The 21,947-nt window shown below is 51.5% G+C and overlaps 6 protein-coding genes across 6 annotated transcripts in view; 3 read left to right on the top strand and 3 right to left on the bottom strand.

Annotated features, from left to right (window-relative positions):
• Triagg1_4248 (uncharacterized protein) overlaps positions 1 to 179 on the bottom strand; it is a gene marked incomplete at both ends in the record, with an annotated part of 1,677 nt that extends 1,498 nt beyond the window's left edge. Inside the window, one exon of the mRNA XM_062898630.1 lies at positions 75 to 179. Within this exon, the coding sequence (XP_062756755.1) occupies positions 75 to 179 (105 nt within the window). The remainder of the gene's footprint in view (positions 1 to 74) is intronic.
• Positions 180 to 5,474: 5,295 nt separating this feature from the next.
• On the bottom strand, positions 5,475 to 6,440 carry Triagg1_4247 (uncharacterized protein; the record flags this gene model as incomplete). The annotated part of the gene is made up of 2 exons (XM_062898629.1): positions 5,475 to 5,566; positions 5,723 to 6,440. 2 exons carry the CDS (start codon positions 6,438 to 6,440, stop codon positions 5,475 to 5,477), a joined length of 810 nt encoding a protein of 269 aa, XP_062756754.1.
• A 3,278-nt stretch (positions 6,441 to 9,718) lies between these two features.
• Triagg1_4246 (uncharacterized protein) lies at positions 9,719 to 12,862 on the top strand (the record flags this gene model as incomplete). The annotated part of the gene is made up of 3 exons (XM_062898628.1): positions 9,719 to 10,145; positions 10,214 to 10,437; positions 10,505 to 12,862. 3 exons carry the CDS (start codon positions 9,719 to 9,721, stop codon positions 12,860 to 12,862), a joined length of 3,009 nt encoding a protein of 1,002 aa, XP_062756753.1.
• A 2,047-nt stretch (positions 12,863 to 14,909) lies between these two features.
• Positions 14,910 to 16,322, bottom strand: Triagg1_4245 (uncharacterized protein; the record flags this gene model as incomplete). Its single annotated transcript, XM_062898627.1, has 4 exons — positions 14,910 to 15,055; positions 15,117 to 15,765; positions 15,824 to 16,038; positions 16,109 to 16,322. 4 exons carry the CDS (start codon positions 16,320 to 16,322, stop codon positions 14,910 to 14,912), a joined length of 1,224 nt encoding a protein of 407 aa, XP_062756752.1.
• Positions 16,323 to 18,127: 1,805 nt separating this feature from the next.
• Triagg1_4244 (uncharacterized protein) lies at positions 18,128 to 18,580 on the top strand (the record flags this gene model as incomplete). Its single annotated transcript, XM_062898626.1, has 1 exon — positions 18,128 to 18,580. The coding sequence occupies one exon, from the start codon at positions 18,128 to 18,130 to the stop codon at positions 18,578 to 18,580; it is 453 nt and encodes a 150-aa protein (XP_062756751.1).
• Positions 18,581 to 19,549: 969 nt separating this feature from the next.
• Triagg1_4243 (CAZyme family GH78) lies at positions 19,550 to 21,872 on the top strand (the record flags this gene model as incomplete). The annotated part of the gene is made up of 4 exons (XM_062898625.1): positions 19,550 to 19,960; positions 20,019 to 20,048; positions 20,118 to 20,644; positions 20,699 to 21,872. The coding sequence occupies 4 exons, from the start codon at positions 19,550 to 19,552 to the stop codon at positions 21,870 to 21,872; spliced, it is 2,142 nt and encodes a 713-aa protein (XP_062756750.1).
• Positions 21,873 to 21,947: the final 75 nt, after the last annotated feature.

The following is a 21,947-nucleotide window of genomic DNA, read 5'->3' as shown; positions in this document are numbered from 1 at the left end:
CCCCCCCCCCCCCCCCCCCCCCCCCCCCCCCCCCCCCCCCCCCCCCCCCCCCCCCCCGCATAGCTGGAGTTTACCTTGACGCCGCGAATCTTGCAGTTGCCGCAACCCAGGCGAGACTTGCGATGAGTCTTGCGCTTGCGGACTATCGTGTCGTCCTTGGTGGCGACTTGGTCGGCCATGACGGGATGGGATGAGGCCGGCATCAAAGGGGGGTCCCCCCAGGCCACAGGCACAGGAACCGGATCGGCCCGGGTGATATGATTGCGGCGGACCTTGTTTCTGAGTACGATTCGGCCGGCTATACTGGCAGAAGTCCTTGCAGCGGATGGTACGGAGCTATAGCTGTTCGATGGAGCTGAGGGGATTTCTGGAATTGGTGGTGCAGACGGGCTACTGTTGTGCTTGGGTTATGCTTATTTTTGGGGTTGCAGATTGAGGTGGGATTTGGAATATGGGAGGGAGTGAGATGTCTTGTGTTTATTTCTTGATGGGTTGAGACATGTGTCTCGGATGAGCGTAGAAGGGGGTTGTACAATCTGTGTGAGTGAGACAGGGCCGCTGAATGAATGCTGGATTGAGGTGTATGAGGACGAGTATCTAGTTGCGGTGAGATCAATGAGTGTAACTGTCGAGGCCAAAGTGGTGAGGTTTGGAGTCCCGGGTAGGCTTGAGATTGATGTCATAGGACGCCAGCGGGAGGACTTGTGCAGCTACTGTAATACATTCGCCTACTATATCAATCAAAAACTACGAGTATGGCTGAATGTGAATGTGATATTCATTGCAATAGACCTGCTGTAATTCTGCGTGCATCTACAACATCTAGTTACAAGCAAAGCACCTTTGCCATCTCGACGCGTCGAAATCGGGTATTTCAGCCATGTCACCAAATTGCCGAAATCATGCTCCATCACGCCAGCTGGACTTTCGTATCTATCTCGTATACTCGCCTGTATACTCCGTACTCGCCGCATGACGCAGCAACAGCAACAGGCAACAACCAAAAATCAAACCAAATCAAGTCCCTTGCCCAATTGCCGCCGGTGACTGTGACGTGAATGTGCTTCTCGCCTCGCCCCAGCCCACGGGAACGGAGCGCCGGTGCTTCAATCGCCGTCAGCGAGAAGCACTAGTCCCGAATCCGTATCTTGCGCAAATGACGCGAATCGCGAGGGAAATAAAAAAAGCGAGTGAGTGAGAAAAAAATGCGAGAAGGGGCGGAAACGGGATTTGCCTTGGACAGACTCCACAAGGCCGACTCGAGGGATCCCCCCCTTGCCACCTCGGTCTGGGACTCGAGTAAGTTTGGTGTGCTAGAAAAGAAGCGGCCAGAGCCAGAGCCAGAGTCAGAAGGCAGCAATGCGGAACGAGGCCGGGCCTTTTCCGAGTGTGTGATCAATAATGGCGCATGATTGCGTTGTTTGATGGGTTTCTTTGTATTTGCCCACTTTGGCCAGGTTTCTGCGTCTTACTGTATTATCTTAGGTACATGTTATGTTTTTGCGCTGTACGAGTACGCTTTGGCTGTTTACTCTGTTGTTTCTATATATGCACTTTTCATCATTTTCTTTTTTCAATTGCTGAAGAAATATATCCCAAGACGTTGCCAAGGCGATTCGCCGGCCGTGCCCTCAAGACTTGGCGATGCTAGGCGATTTCTCACTTGTGCCTTTCTTTTTCCCTCGTCACGTCACATAGCCCGCGCTTGGCCGGGATTTGGGACCAACTGACAGCGGGCGACTAACGTGGGAAAGAGCGCCATTAATCGGCCGAGGACGAGGAAACGCACTGACGATCTTGGCAAAGAAAAAGCCATGACACTGGACTGAGTGAGAAAGCAAGCGAGAGGCAAGGGAGGGGGGGGGGGGGGGGGCTAGGGACCTGTGTGAGTGAGTGTTGTTAGCCAGGATATTCTCATTCATGTAGGTCAGCAAACTGCCTGATGGAGAGCCCTTTTCTGTTTCTGGACATTTGGGCTACTTGTACGGAGTACTTTTTACTCATTTCCGTTGGTGCATGTATACGAGTATTTCTCTTCCTGCTACTCGTCACTTGATTCATTTCTTTCAACTCCTTCGTCTGCCCCGGAGTTGATCCGTTTCCGCCGGCTTTCTGGTGCGAATTCGGTGCTTCGGCTCCGCTGCCCATCTTCATCTTTGTCCAATGGCTGCGCCGTATTGATTCCGAGCCGTGTTAGTGCCGGTATTCCGCAGACAAGTCAAGAAAGAGGAAAAGAACGAACGAAAGGGAAAAAAAGACCCCTGGCCATAATCTTTTTTTGTGGTTCTTTGCAACGCCAGAGTGAGGGTCTAGCTGCTGCACTTCCCGGAGAAAGAAAACGGGGGCCACCTCGTTGTTTTGTGTTCCTCGGAGCCAAAAAAAAAAAAAAGTTACAGCGTAAGGAGATGGTCGGAGGAAATGGAACGGCTTTGCTGTGACATGTATCTTTTTGAGGGATAACTTGGGGACCCGGGGCGTGGGGAGTTCCATGTCAGGTCTATTGTTGGAAAAGAAGCGAGTAATACCATGTAATCATCGGATCGAGGCAATGAGTGAGACCTGGTTCATCCGGAAGTACTCCGTTGGCTGGCTTTACTGTTGCGGGCGAAAGCACCTCGGCACCTCTTGCTAATGTACCCCGTACTCAGCTAAACTGGATGTTGCAATATAAAGCACTCCGTACGAGTACATGAAGCTATTATGCTTCTAGGAGCAGCATCGGACTCCATTCTACGTACTACGACTATCAGGAGTGGGAATGTCCCGTTCTACCCTGCAATCAAAAGCGAGCCTCCCCTTTTTTGATGGAGATTGGCTAGAGATAGGGCCAGAATAGACGGAGTGCCAAAAAAAAAAAAGTGAGGCTTGCTTCAGGTGTGGAAAATCCCTATACTACTTTGGTTGCTTAGTTGGCTACTAGCAGGTTTGAGGCTACTTTTTGCACATCGCCGGGAATAGCCAGAAATGACAGCGTCTGGTCTGGCCTTGCGACATTTTTTTGCTGCCCTTCTTCCACTCGCTGCCCTTAGTAAGACGAACGAGAGAGATTCTGGGCCTGGCGGGACAAGGGCCATTGGAAAATTGTCCGTAGTTTAGTACGGAGTACGGAGCAACGATGGGTGTCGTTTTGAGGCTAAAGAAAAAGGGCCACTGCTCCGTGTCTCTATTAGACGCAGAGGAGAGAGGGAGATGTGGCTTCAATGCGAGATTGCTGCTGGTAGTAACACCCGTATGTATATACTTCCTTATCAAGATTGTTGGTTTTTGTGATGTGAGGCAAAGTACATGTAGATGATGGTCCATTGGCCCTCGGCAGAAGCTCGTGTTTCAATTTCTTCTTCTTCTCTTTTCTTTCTTTGCCGCTGGTGATCATTGCCCTTGTTTTCACTAAAAGTTTGTTGCCGTCGAGGCCAGCCACCGCGACACCCGCTCGTCAACTGGGCAAAGTCAATTGGCTCACAGCGGCAAGCCATGACAAACAGCGTGTGCCACTGCCGTTGCCCCCAAGTACCTATCTTTTTCTATGTGCCAAGTTTATTCTTCCTTTGCTTCTCGTAATACTGCTTTGTTACAACGTTTGAGCTGAAGTGTACGAGTACTATCTATCTGCTTTAGTTGGTTCAGTTAGAGAAGGGGGGCGTGGATCGATCAAGGCAGAACCATGGCAATGCAAGTGCCTCCCCTCCAAAAAAGTCGAACCCCCCAGCCTTTCTATTTTTTCTATCTTATGCCGTTGCTATTTTCAAAATGACATCTACTTTTCTGCGTTGGCTGGCGCCGTATGCGTTGTCTCATCTCATTACCGCCCTTTCTTTCGCTCCCTTCCTCACAGTAGTTTGGAGTACGGGAGTAATACTCAGACGATAAAGCTGGGTCATGGTAATCATACGCTGTCGATGGCAATCAATGTCAGGCCCCCAATCCGGCATGCCGGCGACGCGGTCGATATCAGCTCTAGCCTCGAAGCAATAGTCTGGATCAGCAATTACGGATATTCCTGTCGGCTAGGCTGCCTTGGATCCTAGCGCGGCTCTGACGGAGGGCCCTGGTCTGTGGGGGAGTGTTCGTCTCCATGGAGTTGCTTTGCGTGACCAGAGCAACTTGGCTATACCAGTATATACTCGTACATACTTGGTTGCCATCGAGGCCAAAATAAAATCAATAAAAAATACAAAAAAAAAATACCAAATAAGGATGTGCATTGATTTGCGTGATGTCGGGAAAAAAAGGGGGCAAGTTCGCATATACCGGCAGTATTAGTGAGCTTTGCTGTCAGTCACCTCCTTTTTTTGCCCTTCAGCTGGTGGCCGATTTCCGTTTCACCGTCTCTTTATTCTTGCTCTGGTTCCAGCTGTAATCTTTATGCCGCGGCTTTAGTCGGGAAACTCCTAAAGACCCCCAAAATGGCACATCTCCATGGACATTTGGGAAAAAAGGCGGCCCTGTCGTGTCCCGTTCGGCTCATCAATTCGCGCATACTGTACTTTGTATGGCCCTTTTTTAACCCCCCGGATACGCAGGGTTTGGGATAGAGCCTTTTTGGCCTCTTCGCGAGGAAACACACAGCACACAAACCCCTGCGCGTCAAAAAAAAAAAAGCCGCGGTCGGAACTAGATTGAACCGGCCGATCTGATTGCGCCTTGGACCCTGCTAGCTCAGCCTAAGAGACACGCCCCCTTGTTTTCGACCGGCAGTAAGCTCGACTCGTACAAGTCACGATTCCCTGACTGGGTAGGTCGCAATCGCCTCGCCTCGTGCGGTGTCTGGTGTCTGGGCAGGTGATGCGGTTTCCGGGGAATACCTGTCTGTGTATGGATGATGCTGGGCTCGCTTGGCGAGGGTCCAAGTCTGTGCTGTGCTGAGCACGCAACGGCGAAGCTTGCATGGTCCGTGTACGAAGTATGAGGATGGAGATGGATTCGTAGTACTGGATGAAGAAGGAGGAGGTAAATGGAAAAGAAAACGTTTGGTGAAGTGGTCGCGCGTCCTCGGTCCAGCTAGAATTCCTGGAGAGAGCAATTGGCCTTGTCTGGAGTCGTGATTGAGTACTCGCATGGGCTATCCAGTAAAGATGAGTTGGTAGTGGTTTCTATGCAGCAATCCCGGCTTCAATCCATGGGGCTTGGGTCTCTTGAATTAGATGGAAATCTTTCAAGAGCGCTCTCTCTCTGTGTCCAGTCTCCCGGCGCCTATCTAGTGATTCAACCGTCAACTCGCATAAGAGAGGCCATCGCGACGACCTGTTTCCCGCTGGCTTGCTCCAATGCAAGTAAACGCCCCTCCATGTCCCTCTACTCTCGGCTATCTTAAATCCAGCAAGGGATCTGCGTATGGGTGCGGCGCGCGTGGGCGTTATGTGCGTGATCGGGGGCCTTGTACGGAACTACAGTTATAAGCGGGATTGGAAAGAAAAAAAAAAGGAGGAAAATAATAAAAATTAAAGAATAAGAATTGTAGGATGATCTTGATTTGCTTATGCCTCGAGGCGTCGCGTCGGGGGTGATTTGGACGAGACTAGATCGGTCATGTAGCGGAGACGGAGGTATCGTGCTGCGAATCGCTTGACTGAGAGGTTCAACATTTCATGTTAGCGCGCGTGACGATGTCTCACACACACGAATGACGTGCATGACGATAACAGACTGGGACATGTGAATTATCCGGCAGATGCAAATGATTTAAGAGGAAGAAAATGCCAAGGCTATAATGTATAATACATACCTCTAGACCGGCCCATGGGCGGGCTCCCCAGCGACGTTTGTGCCTGTTTCCAGAGGCGGGCCGTCCAGCACGTCACCAGCAGATCCAAATCTTTTTCGTCGAGCATCCGGAGCAGCTTCAAGCACGGCACGGGAGCCGGTGCGGCGGCGTATTCATTGTTGTCTGCTGCACTGCCATTGACAGGCGCGGAAGGCGACGAGGCCGCCTTGTCCTCCATGGCGACGATGCGGCCGCTGGCGTCCTTCCAAATCACCTGGTAGTGCTGCCGCCAGCGATCGCGAAGGGCCGTCTTGGCCGTGAAGTGGCCCGACGCCGAGCACGTCGACCAGCCCATGAGGCCTGGCGACAGCTTGACGTCCCTGTAGCAGCGGGCATCGCTGGCCTTGCCGTCGATGACGATGCGCCGGGGCGCGTAGAAGTTGACGTAGGCGTCGCGGAAGAGGTAGATGTCGTCGTGGCGAGTGCGCAGCCTGCCCACGGACAGGTCGCCGCCGCCGGCGAGGCGGTATTTCACCTTTTTCACGACGTAGATGAGCGACGTCGCCTGCAGAGGAGCGGCGCTCAGCTCGTAGTAGACCAGCTCCGGGTTGGTGGCCGCGTAGACGGAGCGGCCATCGAGGGCCAGCGACAGCAGCTCGCCAATGGGCAGCTGAACTCGCGGGCCGTGGTTGGACGCCTCTTGATATGATGGAGGAGCGTGCTGCCGTATCAGCGGCATGGTGTTGAGCTGCTTGGGCCTGGGGCTGGAGCTGGAGCTGCTGCGGAAGCTGCTCTGGAGCTTGCTGCTGCAGCCTCGCAAAGTGCCGGCATCGCCTTGAAGCTGCGGTGATCACTCTTCACTTTCACTTTGACTTGCATCAAATCGGACGCCCCGGCCGGGCCAGGAGGCATTATGTCTACTTTTGGCATTCCAGCAGATGCGGTATGATGTATGCGCCTTTTCACGCCTCTCTCACGCCTCTTCACATGTAAGAGCATGTACTGTACTCCCCGTACCTGCTTGGAAGCTAGAATGACCAGGTCTGCCGCTACTGTAAACTACTGGGTTCGTACTACTGTATTCTATCCGCATCCAATCGTGCCGTGTCGTATCGTGTCGAACAGGAATCAAAGCAAGCCCAGCCACGGCTATGGCGGAATCCCAAAGAGGCGCTGCGGCCACGGCGGCTACCGGAGCAAAATTGAGACCGGGCCGATCGGGGGTACGTACCGGAACGGCGAGGCGAGGCGAGAGACTGGGAAGCTCGAGTCGAGTCGAGGCGGCTTACATGTAGAAGTAGGTACGAGTTACAGGCTGTGAGTGTAGATGAGCAGTACGATAGCCAGTACTCGATACCTGCAAAATGAGGGAATCCGCAGTGCCTAACTCGAAAAGTAATCCCTCCACGGCCCTTGTTTTCTCGAGTTGCTGTTCCGTGCCTGTGGAGTCCCCCCCCCCATCCCATGTACAAGTACGAGGATGACCCAGCAGTGACTTGTGCCTGTGCTGACCCGTGCCTTGTACAGCAGGTACATCTCTGGTTCCCCCCGTCGCGTGAGCTCGACGCAGCGCCTGTAGCGGCACGAATGCGGGAAAAACGCGTGCCAAAACGGCGCCGTGACGAGCAGAGACACTCGCCGACCTCGATCCGCAATCATTTTTCCTTGTTCTCGCCTCGCCTCTGCTGCAATGGCAAAATTGCTCGTTCCTTGTCACTCCCAGCGCAAATCGCCATCGCCAAGCGACTTTTGATCGGATAGAAGCGCTAGAAAATGCAGCGAAGCAGCCAAGTTTGCGGGGCAGCGGCGCTAGGCCGGAAATGGGGGGGGGGTGGCGGGTGTGTGCGTATGTACGAGGTACGAGAGTACAAGTATACATAGGTACATGCAACTGCCTACACCACACATGGCCAAATGACGTCGGTTGTGGAGTCTGGACGAGGCATATCCGAAGCAGGAAGACGGTGAAAATGACAATCAGAGAAGGGAATTGAGGCGAGAAGGCGAGCGGCTGAAAATGATGGCGATGGGCGATTTGCTGGGGGAGATTCCGGGGTTGGATTCTGGATTCCGGTTCATGGGCCGCTGCAGGAAGGGACAAGGACAATGACAATGGCAATGGCGATGAATGGTAATGGCACGAACGAACAATGCCGAACCGGGTTTGTGTTGCTTCTGTTCTGTTCCGTCGTCATGACTGAACTGAACTTGGCCGAAGCGAAGGGGGGACGAACAGCATTGAAGCTCAGCGCCCGGATCAAGCGTTTACATCTACCGGCATTGCCATGGGGTTAAAAGGCGATCCCGGGACGCACCGAGGGCGAATTGGATCGTGAGGAAGGCCGGAAACACGAAGAGGTGCTGACGGCAGTATGTAGCCTACATGAGACTGTAGTGGTCAGGTCGCCGAGGGGGGGTGTTTACTTTGCTTCACTGTACAGTTACGAGTACAGCACGGGAGAAGGGGGTTGGTGGCTGCATCTCCGGAGGTGAGGTGGCTTTTCGAGATGCGCGATTTGCATGCCATGGGCTGGGAAATAGTAGCTGATTGATTCCGCGTATGTATTAGCATCTAGGCCTACATTTTTACATTCACAATCCGCGTTTGGAGGCTACCGTATTGTATGGGGATGTTGTTCGTGCCGCCAATGAGGCGGGCGGGATTCATGCTTGGCTATTTTACACTTGTTTCTGGTCCAGGTATGTTGCCGCTCACTAACACGACTGCTAGATGCAGCCTCCGACGTCGCTCAGACGTCCGTTGCCTCTAGAGCAGAGCCGTTGGAAGGAGGAAGTAGAAGAAGAAGAAAAAAGACGCGCCTTAGTATGCATTTAGTTCTGTCTAGTAGTACAAGATACGCTCGTAGTATCAGGAGATCAGCTTTCGTGATGGGCCTTGAATCAAGAGAGCCTCGTCTTGTCCTGTAATTAGGAAGGGGGAAGAAAAAAACAGGGCCCGTCTCCAAAACATGACGGCGCGCCGAGGAAAAGGAAAAGGCGCTGCTGCGTGATGCGATGCGGGTAATAAGCGCAAAACAAAGACACGCCTTTTCCATGGGCCAGTTTTTTTTTTTTTTACATGCGGGATTTCCTTCGTAGAATTTTCTGGCCCTTGGAAGCCGGCTGTCCCGGGATTCCGACTTCTTGATCTGGGGGGGGTGGTTCCTCTACCCAGAGCTCGGCCTTTGTTGGTTTTATTCGCTCGTTCTCCTGCTCAGGCCTGGGGCTGGGCGGGTCCCCGGTCGTCTCTTCACCTTCCCAGCTACTCCGGGCGCACAGGCGTGTGCTTTGGCTGGATGAGGCCTAGAGGGCGTTGCTTGGCCAAGAGATGGGACAAGAGGGTTAAATCGGATATCGGCATCGGTCGACAGCTTCGGTTGCGCCGGGGCCTGGCCCAAGTCGGGTCCACCAGCAGGAGAAGAAGGCCTTTCGGCGCCGCTCTTTTGGCCTAGGGCCCAAGGACGGACAGGATAACTCGGCCTTTGAGCGGCATGTTGGTAGGCAGAGTCGTTACTCTGTTTGGACATGGCTCGCGGGTTTACCTGCTTGTTCTCGAATCAGCTTAGCCCAGGCGACAATCTGCCGTCGGTCTTCGCTGGCCGATGGGGGAAAGTGGAAAAGTGGACGAGGGGGGGGGGGGCGTGTGAGAAGGCTGGTGGGAGTCTCCAGCTGTGTGATATTGGGGGAGTGAATTGGGATGGATGGATGGATGGATGGAGACGGCGCGACCAGACAGACTCTCTGGCGTTCTGGCGTATCATCGAAGGAGGGTACGAGTAGAGAGAGAGAGAGAGAAAAAAAAAACCAGACAAAAAGAAAAAAAAAAGGAACCACGGCATTGGGCCGGACCAGGGTGGTCCCCCCAAGAGACTACTCGTACGGGTTGGAATAAATATCTCTGGCAAGCCGCCTCGGTGGATGAACTTTTTCTCTCTCCCTTCCTGCCCAGTTGCGACTTGTTGCGTCTTTTCAATTGCCAGTTTCGCGGCTGCTTCGAGGGCGCAATTCTTCACAACAATGTCTGTCTTTCATCGACGAAAGGGCTCCCCTGGGGAGGACGACGTGGAAGCCGGTGGTCGTGAGGACCACTCTGGCAGCACCGTCGCTCCCCCCGAGGGAGACAACCTTCCAGAATACGCCGCTCTGGAGCGATACATTAGCACCTATCGCGAGGGCTCCCGCAGCGGCGACGACAACGACAAGGACCGTCGTGATGTCAAGTGGTGGCAGTTTTGGAAGACGTCTGGCCCCGACGTGATTGACGGTGCCGAGCCTGCCAAGCGGGTTGTGCCCGACGCCTGGCTGGATACCGACATCCGCACTGGTATCCGTATCAATGAGGTTGATGAGCGACGAAAGTGGGCTGGCTGGAACGAGCTGAGCGCCGAGAAGGAGAACATGTTTGCCAAGTTCTTGGGTTTCTTTACTGGTCCTATTCTATATGGTGAGTTGAGATTCGATTGAGCTGGTTGCATGTGTTTCAGTGAGCTAACAAGCATGTCCTCTATACAGTCATGGAAGTTGCTGCTCTGTTGGCCGTCGGTCTGGGTGACTGGATCGATTTCGGTGTCATCTGCGGTATCTTGCTGCTCAACGCCTTCGTCGCCTTCTACCAGGAAAAGTCTGCCGCCGATATCGTCGCCTCTCTCAAGGGCAACATTGCCATGCGCTGTACCGTTGTTCGTGACGGCCAGGAGCAGAACATTCTCGCTCGTGAGCTCGTTCCCGGTGATATTGTAAGCCGCAGCCACACTCACTTTGACTTCCATCGTGACGATAAGCTAATTGATTCCTTCTCAACAGCTCATTGTCCAAGAAGGTGACACCGTCGCCTCTGACGTTCTCCTGATCTGCGACTACACTCGTCCCGAGGACTTCGAGGTCTTCAAGCAGCTCCGTGCCGAGGGCAAGCTGGGCAGCTCCGACGACGAGGATGAAGAAGAGGATGAGAAGAACCAGGAGAGCGCCCTGGCCAACCACCGTGCCACTCCCCTCGTTGCCGTCGACCAGTCCGCCATCACCGGTGAGTCTCTCGCCGTCGACAAGTACCTCGGTGATGTCGCCTACTACACCACCGGCTGCAAGCGCGGAAAGGCCTATGCCGTCGTCACTGCTACCGCCAAGGACTCCTTCGTCGGCAAGACTGCCGATCTCGTCCAGGGTGCCAAGGACCAGGGCCACTTCAAGGCCGTCATGGACAACATCGGTACCAGCTTGCTCGTTCTCGTCATGTTCTGGATTCTCGCCGCCTGGATCGGTGGCTTCTTCCACCACCTCAAGATCGCCGAGCCTGGCTCCCAGAACCTGCTTCACTATGCCCTTGTCCTCCTCATCGTTGGTGTCCCCGTCGGTCTCCCCGTCGTCACCACCACCACCCTCGCCGTCGGCGCCGCCTACCTCGCCAAGCAAAAGGCCATTGTCCAGAAGCTCACCGCCATCGAGTCTCTTGCTGGTGTCGACATTCTCTGCTCTGACAAGACCGGTACCCTCACTGCCAACAAGCTGTCCATCCGTGACCCCTACGTCTGCGAGGGTGAGGATGTCAACTGGATGATGGCCGTCGCCGCCCTTGCCTCTTCCCACAACCTCAAGACCCTCGACCCCATCGACAAGGTCACCATCCTGACCCTCAAGCGCTACCCCAAGGCTCGCGAGATCCTTCAGCAGGGCTGGGTCACCGAGAAGTTCACTCCCTTCGACCCCGTCTCCAAGCGCATCACCGCCGAGTGCCGTCTCGGCAAGGACAAGTTCATCTGCGCCAAGGGTGCCCCCAAGGCCATTCTCAAGCTTGCCAACCCCAACGACGAGCTCGCCTCCCAGTACCGCGAGAAGGATCGTGAGTTTGCCCGCCGTGGTTTCCGATCTCTCGGTGTCTGCTACAAGAAGAACGACGAGGACTGGGTTCTCCTTGGTCTCCTGTCCATGTTCGACCCCCCTCGTGAGGATACCGCCCAGACCATCCTCGAGGCTTCCCAGCTCGGTGTTCCCGTCAAGATGTTGACCGGTGATGCCATTGCCATTGCCAAGGAGACTTGCCGTATGCTTGCTCTCGGTACCAAGGTCTACAACTCTGAGAAGCTCATCCACGGTGGTCTTGCCGGCAGCGTCCAGCACGACTTTGTCGAGCGCGCCGACGGTTTCGCTGAGGTTTTCCCCGAGCACAAGTACCGTGTCGTCGAGATGCTCCAGCAGCGTGGTCACCTTACTGCCATGACTGGTGACGGTGTCAACGACGCCCCCTCTTTGAAGAAGGCTGACTGCGGTATCGCCGTCGAGGGTTCCACCGAGGCTGCCCAGGCCGCTGCCGACATCGTCTTCCTTGCCCCCGGTCTCAGCACCATCGTCCTGGCCATCAAGACCTCTCGCCAGATCTTCCAGCGCATGAAGGCCTACGTCCAGTACCGTATCGCTCTGTGTCTCCACCTCGAGATCTACCTGACCCTGTCCATGATCATCATCAACGAGACCATCCGCGTCGACCTCATCGTCTTCCTTGCCCTGTTCGCTGATTTGGCCACCGTCGCCGTCGCCTACGACAATGCCCACTACGAGCCCCGTCCCGTCGAGTGGCAGCTGCCCAAGATCTGGGTCATCTCCGTCGTCCTCGGTGTCCTGCTCGCCCTCGGTACCTGGGTCCTCCGTGGAACCATGTACCTGCCCAACGGTGGTATCATCCAGAACTTTGGCTCTGTCCAGGAGATTCTCTTCCTCGAGGTCGCCCTTACTGAGAACTGGCTCATCTTCGTTACCCGTGGTGGCAGGACCTGGCCCTCTTGGCAGCTCGTCGGCGCCATTCTCGGTGTCGACATCATGGCCACTCTCTTCGCCCTCTTCGGCTGGCTGTCTGGTGCCCCCGAGATCGACAACCCTGTTGACCTTGCCATCCAGCGCCACGATGGTTGGACCGACATTGTCACCGTCGTCATTGTCTGGCTGTACTCTTTCGGTGTCACCATCTTCATTGCCATCGTCTACTTCATCCTCAACAAGATCCCCTGGCTCAACGACCTTGGCCGCAAGGACCGCAAGCGCAAGGATACCATTGTTGAGAACGTCATCACTGCTCTCCAGAAGCTCGCCATTGAGCACGAGAGAGACGAGACTACCGGTGTCAGCCGATACCTCCTCACTGACAAGGCTATTGACAACGAGGATGAGTAAACGGGTAATTTAATGTCGTGGATGTTTACCAGGCCGAGAGGACAAGAGTACTCCGTTTTGACTTCCTCTTATCACCCTGAACAACTTAATCATGGTCTTACGGAAACTACTCGCCTGCGAAGCCAAAAAATCTTATTATTGGTGATCTTGGGGAAAAGAAAGGTTGGTCAAGGGGACCAAGATTCTTTTGTGGGGAAGAGCGAAGCCAAACTACTAGTTTAACATGTTCTTCTGCTTTTTTTGGTTATATATACATATCCTATATATGCCTGTTGCAGAACCATCACGTTGCTACAACAAGTCGGATGGGAGGGAGACAGAACGATAGAAGAAGTTCTCCAGCCGTGGATGCATTGTTAACCTTTTGATTCCCCCAGTCGCTAACTTAATTTAAAACCTAGTATAAACTTATATATTTAGTTACTATAGACTTTTCATATCTCGCTAATGTGTTACGTTTTTTAAAATACTTCTTTCTGCGTCTCTTTCAATTGCAACTTGTGATGTTTCAAAATCGTTCCCTGAAAACAAAAAAGTTATACAGTCTGAAGAGAGCTTCTCTTCGCACTCTAACACTGGACTTGACTCTGGGGGAGCTTTCACGATCTTACACACCCTCACCACCCAATACGATACGAGAGAAAACAAAATGGCGCAAAGCTAAGTAAATTTTTTCTTCTCTCTTCTCCAACAAGTTGGTGAAACTTGCGGCTCCACGCCACCGGAGTTCGCGAGTATAGAAGGTTTCGGAACGGCGGCTCTAGCAACTCGAACTAACTGTCTAGTGTCAAGCCTTAGTGACCTTCCACGGCTCCATATTATTCGCGTTTTCACCTTGGTGAGGCTAATGAGTAGAGTGATGTCAAGGTGAAGGAGGTTTTTTCCCTCGCTGTTGCTGGCTTTGCCTGCCTGGTTGATATGGATACGATGGGGTGTGTTTGGATATGGCTCGGTCTGGGTGAGGGCTTTGTTTCGGCGTTCGGGTAGAAGAGGGCATGAAACAATGATCATCCAGAGGGCTCAAACTTGGTCTAGTAAGTAGTTTTACCATCTACAAATGCCAATCCCCATCAAGCTTTCCTGTTTCCGCGTAGATCTACTTTTCGTATCTTGCGAATGGGCAAAAAGCGTATTCCCCCTCAGCCCGGGGCTGAGTTTAAAATTGTCGGAATAAGACAAGTTCTGCTATTTTCGGGAGCAACATGTGCGCCCGGCTACGCTTGCGAAATGCCAGTTTGGCTTGTCATTACGTGCTTATGGCGTAGAAAAAGCTTTCGATGTAACGTGGGCTTGCCGTGTGGTGATTGGGTCAGTTGGCGTTTTGGAGGCTTGATCGATTCCGAGGTGACCGGATGTCGGGCGGAATGATCCCTGGATTGGACACCTGCCAGACTGGTTACTATTCCCATTTTGGTGTTTGTGTAGCTGTGCAGGTTGAGCTATGATGGCTAATGTAGATGTCTATTTACGGGAGTTGTTGTATGGCTAGCTTGTACGGGTGAGGCGTATATCGAGTGTTGACAAGATCTGTTGTGGGTTAGAAGGGGGGTGAGAGGAATGCTTGTTGCTTCCGTTGGGGACGATGATGTATTGCGGTGTACGGTCATCTTTGGGTATGGCTGCAGAAAGCATACACTGAAAACGTCGACTGGCTGTTGGAAGGAAATTAGGTGATGAGGGTTCTAATTGGTGGTTGACAGCATGAACTGGATCCCGAAACTTGATGTATATATATACAGTCTTATCAAGTTGTCATTTCCATTTTGGGCCAATCGGGGATCATTGTGTAACAGCGTGGGAGGAAGAGTAACAAGTAAGATGGAAACCTGCATTGGGTGATGGCTTGTTGGAATCTTGTTTGTAGATATACATATATTCACTGTGAGACTTGTGTAAATTTTGGCCTGCTGTTTCTCTTCTGACTTCCCTCATACGTGAACATCACATTTAAAGCGTTTTCGGATGATGATTTCACTTTCTTTTGTTATTTATGGTCTAGACAAAAAGCAAAAGGCATTATTTATGTCTAGATATTCCTTGCAGTCGACTATTGAGCCGCGGCGTGGAAAGCGGCTGCCTTCTGACCACCCAGCGACAGATAGAAGCTGGTGTCGGGGAAGTTGTTGTCGACGCCAACAAACTTCTGGTTGGTGGGCAGTTGGTTGACCTTGAGCGCGGGCATGCTCTGGGTGCCTGAATGAAAGACTTGTTAGGTGGCTGTAGTTTGAAACATGAACATTCTGAAGAAACTTACCTTCGTTGACTTCGTCAAACATGGCGTTGAAGATGAACAGAGGCTTGATGGCCATGGAAGTAAGCGCATCAGCCTGGGCCGAGAAGAACGAGCCGTTGTTGCGCGGGAAGTAGTCGAATGCAGACGGGTTGGTGCCGCCGTTGATGTGGTAGGCAGAGGTTCCGGGGAAGATGACGGGGGCGTACTTCTTTCCGAGGGATTGCAGCAGCTGTGAGTCTTGGACTTGGACAGAAGAGTGGAAGCCCTGGTAGCCGGCAGCGGAGTAACCACCAACAGTCCAAGGGCTGATAAAGTCTGCCGCCTTGTAAGCCTGGACGAAGCCAGAGTTGCTGTTGACATCGCCGGCCCACTGCTCAGGCACGCCAAAGCCGACGTACAGGCCGGCGTTCTTGAGCTGGTTTGCAATGTTGAGGCTGTCGGCAGCGCTGGTCTTCATTCCCTGGAAACCGATGCCGAAGACCATGGTGACGGGCTTTCCGTTCTGGTGGATGTAGGCCGACGACGTGGTGTAGGGCTTGATCTTGGAGTTGTAGTCGTTGAGGACTTGGTTGGCGACGCTGCCCTGGGAAGAGTCGCCGCCGGAGACGTCGTACTCGACGATGAAACCGCGGCCATACTTTTCAGCCGCTGCCTTGACCTGGTTGAGGATCTGAATTGTAGTCAGATGTTGATCTCTGAGAGGGGCTTGTGTGTTATCATGGACTAACAGTAATGAATGACTGATCGTTGATGGACCCAAGGAATCTCTGAACAATTACACCGTCAATGCCGTACTGCTGCATCCACTTGAAGTGCAGATCGACAACGCCGTCACAGGTTGCGTCGTAGAACTTGGCGGGCTGGCCGTTTGGCAGCGTGAGGCCGGTGTTGAAAAGGCAGTTGGCCGGATACTGGCTCACATCCGGGATAAAGTCGATCTCAACTACGATAGTGTAAGTCACATGAAAATTGTCATTACATCAGTCTTGTCTTAAAGAAGAGCATCTTCATACTGTTGTTGGGTCCTGGGGTGTTGCCATCGGCAGACCAGTGGTTGTTGACGCCGGCACCCGGTTTACGGAACCAGCCCTGGTAGCCGTAGAGCCATTTGCCTTGGATGGTGGAGGCATCGATGGCCGCCGCTGCTCTGGCAGGGTGTGGGTGTGAATTGTGCGACGAAGCTGATGCCGCAGTGGCGTAGAGGAGCCACGACAGAGATGCCTTCATGGTGAACGGATATGAGATGGCCGTGAAGTAAACTTTGGCTTGAAACTCCCTGCTCACTTCAATGCAAGGCTATGGAGCAGCGTGTAAGACCTGGTATATATACTCTACTAGTTCGACTGAGATTCCTGTCTTGAACCCCCCACGGAGAGATTTCCGGGTCCGATCGCAAGATGGCACGAGTGAAGCGGTGTCAAACGTTGGGCTCTGATTACTTCTTGTTTCAGTCCCACCACAGATCTCCATCGACCGCTTAGGCACAAACAGGCAGCTCGTATGGCGATCTTGTCCCAATTGTCTTTCGCCTGCTGTTCAGGCATGCAGACGCAGGGTATTAGCTGCGTCTCTCATCACCACAAACGCCAATTGAGCCTTCAATTAACACCAATTGACTATTATCCGTAGGCTCGTGTCCCTAAACTCCGATTATATGAAGCATACGACGGAGCACGAAGTAACATTACATGACAGGATGATTGACTAATCAACTGCCGACGCGGTCCAGATGCGATCTGCCTGCGGGTGACAGATGCTCATTCAGGCACAGAATAGACGATGGAAACGGCCCGAAGGGAGGAAGCTAAAACAAGGGATGGCCAATGGGGGTTACAATTTGTACGGGTTTCACCACTACCACCCGCTGTGGGAAATTATGGGTATTTATTTGTATGCCATGCCGGTTATTCGGTATAGTTTAATCTATCTGGGAGAGCAGGATAACACAGTGACATGTTTCGTGGTATGGCAAGGTCGTAAATGTTTCAACAATAGCATCGCAAATACAATAAGCGAACCGGGGTTGCGGTACTCATAGTGACGATGATCCTCAACATTTTGCCAACTGCAGTCATCAAATTGCGTCTTTGCAGACAGCGGCCTTTAGGGAGAAATGAACAAATTGTTCTGATTGGTCCAGGAGCTGGGAAATAATATGTCTTGATGCCTTTGCAAATCAGTCCCGACGGTTTATTAGGGTTTTATCTCCCGTTTATGTTCCTCCGGAGCACCTCACCTTGCTTGAAACCTCCCAAGTTATCCTGTGGTGTTCTCCTCCCAGGCGATATGTGAGCTCCTTTTTTCGGTATAAAACAACTACTCATGAGATGAAAGTACGCACTGAAATTTATATGCCTGCTGGCAATTACTGAACGCCCCAACAGCGTCCAGTTTGCCACCAAGTTTGGCTCGGACTGCTGCTTACATATAAGCGGTGTGCAAGGCATCGACTCCATATAAATGTCATATTCTGAAACCTGCTAGGATGACACAAGAGTTTCTGAAGCATCAGCAATAGTATCAGCAGCGTGCGATAATGAGCCGTGCTGATAGGGCCATCTTGTGAACTGGCGTGAGAAGCTCTTATTGGCCTTTCTATACTTCCAGTTGGCCAGAAACAACCCACTGCTGGGCTCTGAGCAGCTGCATACAGTCGTCTAGAAGCTGGCTAAATCATTCCGTGCTAACACCGCTGGAGCCAACGCACGGCGATCCCTGTTCGCCTCTTCACTTAACACTTACGATTCTTAGGAGGGCAAAAAGTTGTCATTAGCGCGATAGCTTGGAGAAACAAAGTTTCGATATCCGTTCATCTGATGACTATTGAGCTGGCTCTAGCGCCGGGCACAGTGAGACTTGGGCATCTCGATGATGATGGCTTTATGTCATTATGATAGTTGAAAAAAACAACGTAGTTTAATTTTAAAATTGGATGGCGATAACTGCGGCTGGATAGTCTTTTCAACTCCAGCACAACTCACATTCCACAGAACTCACAGATATTATCATCTTGGATATCGACAGAATAAACAATGTCAACTGCTAAGCCACCATCATTCTTCGTCTCCCTTCCAGTCGCATCTCTCAGCTCCTCCACCGACTTTTATAAGTCTCTTTCCTTCACCCCTCTTGATGATTACTCGGACGCCAACACCGCGGCATTCCGCTTCCCTTACAAGTCCAACGCCAATATCTGCCTCATGATACACTCTACATCGAGGTTTGAGGAATTCATTCGCCGTGGTTCAGAAATTGTACACGCAAAGAAGGCCACTGGCGCCATATACACCCTGGGTGTGCCGAATAAGGAAGACGTAGATGGGTTCCTGGAAAAGGCTGAAAAGGCGGGTGGCAAGAAAGACCCTTTTGAAATGAAGGAGTATGGGAAAGATTTGGGACTATATACGAGAAGCTTCGAGGACTTGGATGGGCATATCTGGGAAGCAACAACAATGTTGAATGAGAAGTCAAAGGAGGAAGCATGATCCCGGTTTATTGTGCTTGAACTCTTTGTATTTATTCCCACACGGTTGGTTACTGTATATGACCTCGCAAAGTTATGTTTCACCTTCAAACCCACATGTTTCAGTTTATTTCGCAATTCATCTATGATCGTGAACAATTGAAGTAATGCTGAATCACACTTCGTAATTCCCCAAGTAGTTCGTACCAAAACTGAACAAGCATATTAGGGCTATCTTGTACAATGGTCGTTTCTTGTGAGATATACGCTATAATCAATAAGATATATAAGAGAGAGTTATCTATCTACTTCTATTCAGATTTGTAGATATCTGAGACTAGCCAATTCATGCTTAGGAAGCGATGTCTCTAGACAGGTATTTGTCCGTTCATGTATAAGTAATCACGCCAAGTCAAAAAACAACACACTTATAGAGGCAATAATGAACCAGCGCACTGAAATTCATATTCAGCTTGAGAATAATTAATGCGAGTCATAAAATGAGAGAGTGGTTATTCGATATCCCTAGCATATCATAACTTCATAAAGTCAAATATCTTCCATCTATTGGGTATCCTGCTCTACTAGCGCCTGCAACTATAGCTACACTATTCCTATATCTCTGCATCACCACTATTCGAAATTGGAGACTCGGCATGTCGTATGGCCAACTTAGGCTCTAGAAAGCCATTCATTGGAATAATTACCGCATGCTTGGAGATCAATCGGCGATGTTCGCCTCGTCGCGGGGAACGACAGATCGTACATCTGACCCCGCATGCAGTCTCTCGACAGGGTTACACTCGGGGGCGAATGACGCGAAATTGCCGATGGGGTTGTTGTAAAGTTGGCTATGTACGGCTGGTGTTGTCATAGTCTCAAATTTTCTTATTGATGCTATTATTTACTATAAATTGAGTTGTTCATGAGACATTAAGACAATAGTTGTGGCACCTCTCAATGGATGTTTACTCATCTTCTCATCTTCACCATGGTCTTTAACACGTTTTTTGTTCTTTATGCTGGTCTTGTGCTATTAGGCGGTGTACGATCTGGCGCAACCGATACAAAGACAAGCTGGCATCGATTTGTCAGATCTCCTGTTTCGAATGTCGTTAAACCAATTGGCATTGTATCAGGTAGCACAATTGGGAATGTCTCCAACCCCAATGGCTTGATTAACCGCCAAGGCCCGACAGTGTTGAGTCGAGGCGACGAAAACGACCTGCTGCCAACAGTAGTGGTGGATTTTGGGCAAAACGTGGTCGGTATCTTGAGCCTCGAACTTGCCGGATCACAAAATACATCTGCTGGACTGCCCGGGTTGAGATTGGCGTTTTCTGAGACGATGGAGTATCTTACGAATCGGAGTGATTTTACACGGTCCGACAATGCTAGCGGGGTATGTTCAAGATCGGATACTTCTTTGTCGGGATCAAAAGACTTACACATCGGAGTAGAATGAGAAACTGACCAATGGAACGGACCAGGTAAGCTTCAAGTCTGTGTTTATGTCGCCAGGTGTCAGAATTGCTCATCTTCAACCCTTTCAATGATAGGTAGCTGTCAAGAACACAAACTACACCTGGACAGACGTTCATGGTTGTGAAGATGACACCAAGGTTTGTTCAGATGGGCTTCACGGCTTCCGTTATGTGAAAATATGGCTCGAAGCCTTGCCATCGGACGCACCATACACATCCTCGTTTGGTTCCGTTTCCATCTCGGGCCTGAGCCTCGAATGGTCCGCATTTCTCGGAACACCAGATACCTTCACCGGGTGGTTTGAATGTTCAGATGATGAGCTTACTCAATGGTGGTACGACGGAGTGTATACGGTAGACATGGGCACAGACGTGTTTCTCGCAAACGAGACAGAGCCTAGAGGCGCTTCTAGTCTAACCCTGGAGGGCAAACAAGTTCTATTTGACGGAGCCAAGCGAGACAGAGACCCGTATGTTGGCGATTTGGCTGTTGCGGCATTGACTTCATATTTGTCTCATGATTTTACTGAATCGACGCGCAATGTTTTGGAGGACTTGGCGCTGCATCAGCGAACTGATGGATGGATCCCTCCTGCGAGCATGTAAGTTGTATCCAATGGCTCCGATTTCTAAATATACTAAGAAACTACACATAGAAATAACTACACCTTGCCTCTGTTCGATTATCCACTTTGGTGGGTTGTCAGCAGCGTTGATCTTGTCATGTACACTGGCAACACCTCGTATGCGCAAACGTACTGGGATACACTCGTCAGCGTCCTTGACGAATATTATCCCTCGAATACGAATAATGCAACAGGGCTTTTGGACAAAAATGCGGACATGGGCTATGGAGATTACGCATTTCTGCCGCGATCAGGGCCGGTAACGTACTACAATGCCTTGTACGCTCACGCTTTGTCATATGCCTCACAGCTAGCTGAAAGCCTTGGTCGTAATGACGACGCCTCGAGGTGGTCTTCCAGAGCTGCCGAAGTTGGAGAAGCGCTACTGAAGCATAATTATGACAGCAGTGCTGGTGCGTTTTACGATGGCGGACCGTGTCCTGGAGGAGAAGCGGGCACATTCTGCAATGTCCATGCACAGGATGGAAATGCCATTGCTATTCTTGCAGGTATAACGGATGACGAAACAGCAGCTGAGATACTTGATTACTGGCAAAATGCGACGTCACAAGCGTATGGAAACGCGTTCTACGATAGCAGCATACTGAGCCCTGGAGATCAGTTCAACGATCGTGTCTACGCCTTCATCTCTTATTTCGAGATTGCCGCTCGATTTGTTACTCCTGGGAAAGCTTCATCTGCCTTTGACGAGGTTCGAAGGTTGTATGGATGGATGGCTACTCATGATCCCTACATCACACAGTGGGAGGGCATTGGACCAAATGGAACTGCTTATGAGGGTGGCTTTACGTCCATGGCACATGGCTGGTCAACGGGAGTTGTTCCCTTGCTAAGTAGCTATGTACTTGGAGTGAAGCCCCAAACGCCGGGTTTTCAGACGTGGAAGATATGCCCCGTAGTAGACGGAGGAGGGCTCACATGGGCGAGAGGAGACGTGCCAACTCCAGGGGGAAAGATTGGAATCTCCTGGGAGAGGAAGGATGCGCAATCCGGTTTACTGTTTGTGCTGGAGACTGAAACACCTAAAGAGTCTTCTGGGGTGGTCTGTGTTCCAACATTGGGGCTGGAGAAGCCGAAGATATATATGGATGGAACATCTCTTACACTATCTACAGGCCAGACTCAAGACTGGGTGACCGTCAATGTTACTGGAGGCATGCACACATTTACGGTTGAATCTTGAAAGGCTAGAATTCTGTATATTCTTTTCTATAGTCGTCTACTGAAGCCATTTTTATGAGCCGTTCCATGTTTGCGG

The sequence above is a fragment of the Trichoderma aggressivum genome, assembly GCF_033847375.1.
Source record: "Trichoderma aggressivum f. europaeum strain CBS 100526 chromosome Unknown scaffold_013, whole genome shotgun sequence".
NCBI classification, from domain to species: Eukaryota; Fungi; Ascomycota; class Sordariomycetes; order Hypocreales; family Hypocreaceae; genus Trichoderma; species Trichoderma aggressivum.
Note: the sequence above shows the minus strand (reverse complement) of the source record. Positions and strands in the feature narration are given on the sequence as shown.